The sequence below is a fragment of the Myotis davidii genome, unplaced genomic scaffold (genome assembly GCF_000327345.1).
Source record: "Myotis davidii unplaced genomic scaffold, ASM32734v1 scaffold1275, whole genome shotgun sequence".
NCBI lineage: Eukaryota > Metazoa > Chordata > Mammalia > Chiroptera > Vespertilionidae > Myotis > Myotis davidii.
This window is the reverse complement of record NW_006286483.1, coordinates 46,969-57,214: the sequence shown is the minus strand read 5'-3', so window position 1 is coordinate 57,214 and position 10,246 is coordinate 46,969. Positions and strand designations below refer to the sequence as shown.

Here is a 10,246-nt window from a genome sequence, read left to right as displayed (position 1 = left end):
CCCCCCCCCCCCCCCTGCATGTGCAGGAAAAGGAGTTAATTGCCATGCTGCTTACTTTCTCCTAGTCTATCAACAAAGCGATGGAGAAGGACCATGAAGAATACAACATCGGCGTCCTGGACATCTACGGCTTTGAAATATTCCAGGTAGGACCAGTTTAAGTCATTGCAGACTGAGGAGGGTGATGCATTTCCTCTGGCTTGAAGAAATGATTAATTCTAGGCAGTGAAAAAAAGAACACTCTACTATGGCCCAATTTTTGCCTTTGTGAGTTCTTTGGGCACCATCACCAAACTAGTTTCTCCTAAATCTAAGCTATGCAGCCTTCTCCTGATGCCTCCAGCATTTCTGCTAAGGCTTGTCACATGGAAGCATCTCACTAGATCACTCAAGAAATGTCTTCGAAATGATTTTGCAGAAATGATTGATGAAAGTAACTTTTTCTTTTTCAGAAAAATGGCTTTGAACAGTTCTGTATCAATTTTGTTAATGAAAAATTACAGCAGATTTTTATTGAACTGACATTAAAGGCCGAACAGGTAAGCATTCCCTCTTCCTTCATCGTGTTCTCCTTCTAATTTGTTTTCTTTTCAAGGGTGTAGACTTCTCTTTGGATAACAGCTTCAGGTTTGAGTCTTGTCTTAGGAAATATCCTTAACAGTGTCAGGCAGACAAACCGCATGCCACTGGGACCGTTCTGTCTGTGAAACAGAAACACCGTCTGCTACGTTTTCTTCTTCCTTTGAGCAAAGGATGCTGTGAAGTTGGACTTGGGACTGGCTGCTTCTACTGCTCTCTGACTCACTGACCAAGTGCAAAATGGAGACCTCGTTCCAACCCCTTTGTCTATGGCATCTCCTGTGTGACCAAGGAAAAGCCTGGCTTTCTCAGAGTTGCTTTACTCCCAATTCTCCCTAGAAATTAATGTGTCTTTAACAAAAGCTGATGTTTTCATTCTGGCTTGAAGAAACATGTCTTGCTTATTGTTTGTTCTGAAAGGCCAGCGCAGGTCCCTGTATTCTGGATTCCGCATTGTGTTTCGATTCTACAGTGTCAGTAACAAAGTACCACAAACCAGGTGGCTTAAAACAACAGAGATTTCTCCTCTCAGAGGCCAGTATCAAAGTGTCACCAGAGCATCACCCCTTTCAGAGGTTCTGGGGGGAATCCTTCCTTGGCTCTCCAACTTCTGGTGGCTCTGTCCTTGTTTGGTGGCAACACGGCTTCAGGCTCTGCCTCGGTCTTCACACGGCCTTTTCCAGTGTGTGTCCAAGTGTCTCTCCTTTCCCCTGTAAAGGCACAGGTGGTTGGATTAGGGGTCACCCCTAAATCCAAGATGATGTCTCTTGAATGAATCTAATTGTATCTACAAAGATCCTATTTCCAAACCTCACATTTTGAGATTTTAGGGGACATGTTCAACCCACTCGACATATGAAAGGCTGTTTGGGGATGTTTAGTCATGGAGCGTTCATGCTTAGGAGCCCCAGTGAGCAGAGGCGTTCACATAAACCTCTGGCCTGGAGGTCTCGCCTTCCACCACCTCAGGCCAGCTAGGGAATGCGTGGGGTGGGCTGAGACAGGAAAAAGTGGGCAGCATTTAGATCATATAGGAACTTTGTAGGGCATGACAGAAAGTTCAGGTTTTATAGCAAGTAGGGTAGGAAATCATTGCAGCATTTTGAGCAGAAAAGGGACATGGTCTGATTTGTGTTCTGTGTTTTTGAAAAGGTCACCAGTCTAGCTTTACAGACTTACAGAGTGGAGTGAGACAGGAAAAGAAAACAGGAATAGAAGTTTAGAAACCAATTAGGAGACGATGCAGGAGACTGTGCAAGACAGGGCGGGAGCTTAGACCATGGTTTATTAGTAGGGGTGGTGACGGTGAGAGGTGGTCAGAGTTAGTGTACATGTTAGAGACTGAGTCACCATGATTACTCAAAATAATTAGCAATAAGCCAAGAAGGAAAGAGGAATTAAGGATGATTCCTGCCTTTGTAGCTTGAATAACAGGGCCAATGGTGAGACCATTTACTGAAGGATATGGTTAGGGGAGCAGTTGGTTGGAGATAGGGGGAATGTAGAGGCAGAACTCTGCTGAACAAGTTACATTTGAGAGGCCTGTTGTACATCCAAGTGCAGATTCCAAAATCAAATACATATGAGTCTGAAACTCAGTGGGGAAGTCTAGACTAGAGAAATTAATACAGAGGTCACTAGCCTATAGGTGCTATTTAAAGCCATGAGATTGATTGGAATCACCTAGAGAAGGAGGGTTGAGGAAAGCAAGACGGCTGGAAAATCGAGCCCTGAGAGTCTGCCTCCTATAAAGATCTGGAGAGATGCTAACAAAGCAAGCCTGGGAGGAAGGAGAAGAACCAGGGAGTTTGCTGGTGTCCATCCAGTTAGGTGAGCCCCTGGCCCGAGTGAGGGGCCTGCCCCTTAAGTGCCTCGATGCTAATCCATGCTGCTGTCCTATGTTAAACTCGGAGATTATTGTGAAACAGACCTGTAGGTTTCACCATATTAAATGGCCATTTTTTGAATGTCAGAAATGCTTGTGTGGTAATGATTTCATATGGTTCAAACTCAATAAAAATTACATTACCAAGCAATAAAATGTTGCTTTTCTAACCTCCTTAGAAAAAAAATTGAAGTTCCAAGTTGTTGTCAAAGGGCATTCAAGTTTTTCTTTCATGGTGACTTATGTGCCTTTGATATCCATATGTGTGGAGTGCAGCCAGTCTTCACTGGGTGATCATGTGAGTTCTCGCTTTCTGTCCCACAGGAAGAGTATGTTCAAGAGGGAATAAGATGGACGCCCATAGAGTACTTTAATAACAAAATCGTGTGTGACCTCATAGAGAACAAAGTTGTAAGTATCGGTCTGGTGTGTATCCTCACTGCTCACAGATTTGCATTAAGTGCATTTTTCTCCTCTGTGTCATTATTTTAGAATAGGCAAGGTGACAACTCTGCTTTGCACAGAATTTTTAAAATTACATTTATTTTGTGTATATATGTATGTTAGCAAATAGAGCAATAGGGTTTTATTTTTGTAAATACAAACATGTGAACATGAGTAAAATGTCAATTTACAAACAGGAGTTGTTACTGAATTAATTCTATCATTTGTGTTGATGGCTTAGTGCATAAAAAGACACAAAATCGGCCCATCTGCTAGACCATTCATATAACTTCTAGGACTTGAGACCTTGAAATTATTCAAAAGAAAACAAAAAGGATGTAGTCAGAGATCACTACAGTACCATTTTTGTTTTTGTTGTTTATATAGCTCAAAACTGGAAACAGTGAAAAAGTCCATAGACAGTTCAGTCCTTAAGTAAATTACAGCATATCAGAGCACATACAGCCATTAAAAAATAACTATGAAGACTATATGAAACTTGACAATTGTTTATTAAATAGTGCTGTGTGGATAAAATGTGTACACTGCACAACTGTGTAAACCATGCCTATCAGGGTAATAGGCTGAAACATTAAGAAGTGAATTAGAGCCCTAACCAGTTTGGTTCAGTGGATAGAGTGTCGGCCTGCGGACTGAAGTGTCCCAGGTTCGATTCTGGTCATGGGCATGTACCTTGGTTGCGGGCACATCCCCAGTAGGGGGTGTGCAGGCGGTAGCTCATCAATGTTTCTCTCTCATCGATGTTTATAACTCTCTAGCCCTCTCCCTTCCTCTCTGAAATCAATAAAGAAATATATTTTTAAAAATAAAAAATATGTTTAAAAAAAAAGAAATGAATTAGAGCAGCGGTTCTCAACCTGTGGGTCGCGAACAATGAAAATACATCCTGCATATCAGATATTTACATTATAATTAATAACAGTAGCAAAATTACAGTTATTAAGTAACAACAAATATAATTTTATAGTTGGGGGTCACCACAACATGAGCAACTGTATTAAAGGGTCGCGGCATTAGGAAGGTTGAGAACCACTGAATTAGAGTCAAAGGAAAATGTTTTAATTTTTCTTTGGGGTTTTTTATATCAACTTAGTACAAATACGATTGTGCAGATAATGATCTGTGTGTAACTTTGAATAGAATTTCAGGGAGTTAAACCATTTTTTTAAAAATGGGCTTTTCCTCCATCTTAGATCTAAGTGATGACTCCCATTTGGGGTTATTAATGGTATTCTTGCTCAAAGGGAAAGAATGACTTTCAAGATGGTATCTGGAATCTAGGGAGCTGTTGTTTCCTTCCTTAAGGAAAGACCCGATAAGCATTGCATGTATTTGGGAACAATCATTGAATTGGGGCTTTGGATTCTTGGTCCCATCAGAACCCTCCCGGGATCATGAGCATCCTGGATGACGTGTGCGCCACGATGCACGCGGTGGGTGAGGGGGCGGACCAGACGCTGCTGCAGAAACTCCAGATGCAGATCGGGAATCACGAGCACTTCAACAGCTGGAACCAGGGCTTCATTATTCACCATTACGCTGGGAAGGTATGGCCAGCAAGCCGGGGTCAGCAGGAGAGGGGAGGTCATCCTTTCCAATGTCTACCTGTTTTAAGCCAGTGGGTCTGTCATCTGTTTTCTCCTGAGGCAACTGAAAACTGTGTCCATATAGTTTCATCTGCCTCACTGTGTTTTATTCATTCAACATGGATTCATTCATTCAACAACATGGGACCTAGGAAGTATGTGGGGAGGTAATACAAAAGACAGAATACACTACTGTGTCCTTTTTAATCACGAATCACCCTGGTACCTATATTAACTGCTGAAGGAATAGACTTTTGTCTTGCTTCTTGCTGCCCTCACAAACCTTCATTCCTTTACCTGCCCATGTCCACTGGGAAGAGAAATAAGGACAAACGCTCACATTTGGTGTTTGTTCTCATAAAATACATGCTTATTGGGTGCCTCCTGGGTACCAGCTTTCTGTGGGCGCTAGTGCTACAAAGATAAGTAAGTCAAGGTCCCGATATTTAGGGACTTCCCAGTCCCATGGAAATCCACTGGTCTCACCTTTCATCCCAACTAATCTTTTGTTAGCCCGAGTCCCTGAGCATGTTTTTTTGGCTGAATTGATCCAATTCTGACACCATTTGTTAGAGAAATTGCAAAGCCTTGGATGACAGGGCCCATTGCAATGGATTAATGAGCATAAGAAGTTTTTTATTTTATTCTGTCTTAGCTAAAATTTATGGGAAAGAATTACGTTTATTACTTAGACACCCCTATGAATCCATTGAAGAAGGTGTGTGAGACCTAGATCCCTGGGCCCTATAGGCAGCCAAACACCATTCATCAGCATTCACAGGCCGTCACCAACTAAGGAGCTAACAAGTAAGATATGCATAGCTTTAGTGTGACGGGTTCATGATGAAATCTGGAGCTAGACACATTCTGGTAAGAATAGCCATGGCTACTTGGCTATTTTTTTTTCTTCAATCAAATACTGAAAGGATAAAATTGGACCTCCTTCCATTCTTGAACAGGTATCCTATGACATGGATGGCTTTTGTGAAAGGAACCGTGATGTGCTTTTCATGGATCTGATAGAGCTTATGCAGAGCAGTGAGCTGTAAGTGTGTCTCCGCTTACCTCACATGGGATATGGGTTTGATCAAATTTTCAATATGAAACTTGTGGAGTGGTCAGCATTTCATTTCTTTGAGCTGGTGGGTCTGGGTTATCATTGGACAATTTGGTTTCTCAAAATAACTTTTCTTTATCCAATCTCAGCCCCACCCTTGTATCCCTAACACTTCCCACCCCCGAATTCCAAGCGCAATCTGCATGCCTTTCAGGACCCCTAGCTTCATCAGTTTCAACACTATTATCAGGGAGAGGTGGCCATCCTGGGCTTGGGTTGGGATGGCCATGACTGACCACCTAAGAATGGAATAGTCTGGTTCTATGATACTCTGCCCTTGGTACATCATCCCAAGAATTTTTTGTGGTCACTCAATATTTTTAATAGCTTAAAAAGACCCAAGTTAACCTGAGTCCCTGAAGGTCTTGGGAAATGGCTCCAGAATTCTGAGAGGGACAAGTCAAGAGGGACTGCCTCAGAGACACATTTTCATCCAAGACTCTATCGAAGCTATAGAGTCAGAAGCAGTAGAGACTTCCCCCTTGCAAGCTGTTGGAGCTTTCAATACCAGCCCTGCTGAGTCCTTTTCTCCCCTCTCCTCTGTGAAGGGTCCCAAAGTCCTGGGTCACAGATCTGGGACATAATTTACATGATCAGGGCTGCACATGTACAATATCGCACAGCCTTCCAAACTTACAATTTTAGAGCTGCCTCCAAGTAACAGCTGCCCCGTTAGGCTCTGTTACTTAACCTGTCATAGTATCAAGGTTACCTTCCCTAACCCACAGCAGCAAGCCTGACATTTTCCTAAGGAAGGCCCCACTACAGTGAAAGCAAAACCCAGTATCCTTTTCGGGCCCTGGCCAGCTGTGTTCCGCTCCATTTAACCCTCTTCCCCTTCCCCCAGCCTCCCACTCCTCCCCGGCCCTCATCTCCACATGCCTGCACTTCCTTGCACTCACACCTCCCCACTTTGGAGAGTCTGAATTTCTTTTCATTTGAAAACACATAAAATCTCTTAATAGGTCAGGGGAGCCACGAGCCCTGTTGGTAGGTTTTATAACAGCCAGGTAGCAGACAAGCTTCTAGAGGGTTGTGGTTGTTTTGTTTTATCTAAAGTATTAACAATTACTGCCAAGTTTGAGAGCTGTCAATGCTTCCATGTAAACACTTATCCGGTAGACATGGTCCATTGTTTATTAAACACATTTCCTACAAAAATCTATAATTGTGTCTGATCAGTTTAAAAATAGATTATAGGATTTCTAGAAAATTCAAGATGCCAAAGAGCCATTTAGGAGGAATTGAATTTGAGTGTCCGATGGCTCATTTACGTGAATCACTTTATTCACTGAGCCTGTGAATATTTATTGAGCACCTGCTGTGTACCAGGCTATGTGCCAGACAGAAGGGGCACTAAGGTGTCTAGGACATGCTGGCATCGAATGAGCAAAGGCCACTGATGCTGTGAAATAGACCAAACAAAAAATTATCCGACCCTGAATCGCAAGTATCGATAGTGCCAAGGTTGAGAACCCCTGCTTTAGAGCAAAGCAGACCTGCATTGCATCCAGACAGTGTGTACAAGTCCCTGTGCCCTGGTCCGTCTGTCTCATCCTCACTCAGCAAACCCACAGTGTGTGTGTCCTATTGTCAAGGTGCACCTCGATGCCAGTAAGGAGGGGGACTCAAAAGACAGAGTTTTATGATTTGTCTTTCAGGTTTGAACTCCAAAATGCTTATATCTTAGCATTTTTTTCTGTCTTTCTTGTTCTTCTTTTTGGTTTTGGTGTTTTGTCTGTTGCTTATTTCCCCGGGTCACATCTTTATGGCTGTGCCTTGAGTCAGATGGCCTTTCTGTAGCCAAAGTCACATGCTCCTCTCCATTCCCCGCGGAAGCATGCTTTCGGCCTCCTCTGATCGCTAATCCATTCTCTTCTCCTTTTCCAGACCTTTTATAAAGTCCTTATTTCCGGAAAATCTGCAAGCTGACAAGAAAGGGCGCCCAACTACTGCCGGAAGCAAAATAAAGGTTTGTTCTATTCGGGGAAGTTTATAGATTCCTATAAAAGGCAGGGTTTTCTAGGGGTCGTGAACGGCGCCCCTGAGCCAGGATGAGGTCAGTGCGATTAATGGGCTAGTTACAGATGCCCAGAAGTAGTGTCGCTGCCCGGGCAGAGGTTGCAGGATGTGAGCTGAGTTTGACTTGGCTGCACTGAAACCCCCAATGGATATTAAGTACCTCAGAGCTTAACAGTCAGCAGATGATAATCAGCTACTTTCTAAGAGGAAACAGCCTTAAACTGAACCTGAAAGAATTCACATTAAACTATCAGAGAAATTTTATGATTCAGAGCCACATTATGAAGTTTGATGACCATTTTCCAGACCAGACCCCAAAACTTAACCAATTATGGAACTTTTTGTACTTGAAATTCTGCTGGGTCTACTAGGGGCAATTTGTCCACCTCCCTGGAACTTGAGGGCCCCTTCTTTCTGAGAATTATAGGCACATCTGGCCCTGTGGTATCTCCAAGCCAGAAGGAATTCTTTGTGTGTGTGTGTGTTTAATTGATTTTTAGTGAAAGAGGAAGGGAGAGGGAGAGAGGGAGAAACATCTGTGTGAGAGTAAAACATCAATCAGCTGCCTCCTGCACACCCCCGTAGAGGATAGAACCCATAACCCCGGGCATGTACCCTAACCAGGAATTAAACCCATAACCTTTGGGTGCACAGGTCATCACCCAACCAACTGAGCCACTCGGGCAGGGCCAGAGGGAATTGTTACCGTGTTTCTTGGGAGCCCCTTGTTCTCTGAGCCAATCTGTGGCAAATTTAAAGGTTGTGTCAAACTTAATCACTTAATCATGTGATTCTTTGAGAAATATTCACTAAACTGTTTTTTAAAAATCATATCAGTTGTTAGAAATAAGGCGAGCCCCAAAACAAGGGGTCCTAGTAGGACACAAAACATACTCGGGAGCCAGGCAGCAAGGCAAATATCTTTCCTCCTGCAGGAGGGTGGGCAGCACCCAGGGCCTGGCAACACCGAGCAGGCGGTCCTCTCTGGCTTTATTCCTGATGTGCACCATCTGTCCCTCACTCTTGGTTGGTCAGAGCTTAGGCTCACATTCTGACTTGATTGACTAATTTAAAGGAAAAAGGGAGGCGTTGACCTTTGCCATTTCAAAATGGCAGTTGCCTAAACTCCCTTCTTTGACAGAAAAGATTACTTGTTTATTCTCACATCAGTTAAAAACATTTTTTTAAAAATCATACCAGTGCCCTGGCTGGTTTGGATCAGTGGATAGAGCGTCGGCCTGTGGACTAAAGGGTCCCAGGTTCAATTCCGATCAAGGGCACATGCCTGGGTCCCTAGTTGGGGGGGCATGCAGGAGGCAGCCAATCAATGACTCTCATCATTGATGTTTCTATCTCTCTCTCCCTCTCCCTTCCTCTCTGAAAGCAATAAAAATATATTTTAAAAAAATAAAAATAAAAAATCATACCAGTGAAGGCCACCCCAGTTTTATAAGTGATAGGATCACCAAGTGATGAACAGCAGGGCCCCGGGGTTCCATCGCTGTGCTCACATCGCAGCTTTGGCTTTTATTTGCTGTGTGAGCACAGGAAGTTATCTAGACTCTCACTGCCTCTGTTGCCTTATCTGTAAGATGGAGATCTTAGTACTTATCTCATGGGGTACTGTGTTCATTAAATTCAATAATCCATGTAGGGTATTTAGCACACTGCCTGAAACAAAGGAACCCATTGCCCATGGGAAGATTCCAGTCAAGGGTACAGTCCTCTGGGATTAGGGGCAATCCTATTCAAAGAACTGGAGAAATTGAAATCTCTGGATTGAGTTCCCTGGAGCAGAGCATTGAGGGCAGAGAGCGGATGCAATTCCCCAGAGGCCCCAGATATTAATGTCTCGTGAAGCCTCTGACTCATGCCTTCACTTCAAGAGTAAGGATTAGCTCTGGGCTGGAAAATCCAGTCACAAGACTATCACATTCAGATCCAAGGGGCCCGGATCATCAAGGTTGCAGTCACTCACTTTCAAGCGATCTGGATTCTCAGTGGAGCTTATTTCCTACAAAAAGGAGGGTGGGGTTAAGGGCCCTTTTTTTTCCTTCTTGGAAGACTTGACTCCTCTTCCTTCATGTTCTTGTCTAGTTGAATGCTCAAAATTGCTGCCTTCTGGCTGCACTCACAATGTTCAGGATGTCAAGGCTTGCTTGGTATTGTCTGGGGTGGTCAACCTGAAGTCAGTGAGCTTATCTAGGGAGAACTTACTGCGCATATTCTCACCCCCAGTGGCACCCTCCTGGGTGGACTATGGGACCTATGTCTGTCTGATGCTCTGCCTCCAGGTTCTCCCTGCTTTCGGCATCCCCTCTGAGACAGCCATGGCTCTATTTCTTATACCTTCCATATCCACCATATTTTGCTGCTGTTAACTATTGTCTTAATGATATCTCTGAGATGTAAGCATTTAAAGGGATCCTGAGTTCCTTGGAAGAAAAATTAAATTTAAGGTAGTTTCAGTGTTGGGCATTTTGTTGTATTCTAATTCTTTAAAATTTAAAACTGATCTATAGGATTTAATTAACAGAATATGTGTTTGGTGAGCTCTCCCATCATCTTGTTTATAAGTAAGAGTATTCTATA

At 43.3% G+C, this 10,246-nt stretch overlaps 1 protein-coding gene across 1 annotated transcript in view; it reads left to right on the top strand.

Moving 5' to 3' along the window:
- The window catches only part of MYO1E (myosin IE), a 180,022-nt gene that overhangs the window by 127,275 nt on the left and 42,501 nt on the right, over window positions 1-10,246 (top strand). Inside the window, exons 12-17 of the mRNA XM_015560197.1 lie at window positions 66-146; window positions 453-539; window positions 2,789-2,875; window positions 4,309-4,476; window positions 5,475-5,560; window positions 7,523-7,604. Of these exons, the coding sequence (XP_015415683.1) occupies window positions 66-146; window positions 453-539; window positions 2,789-2,875; window positions 4,309-4,476; window positions 5,475-5,560; window positions 7,523-7,604 (591 nt within the window). The remainder of the gene's footprint in view (window positions 1-65; window positions 147-452; window positions 540-2,788; window positions 2,876-4,308; window positions 4,477-5,474; window positions 5,561-7,522; window positions 7,605-10,246) is intronic.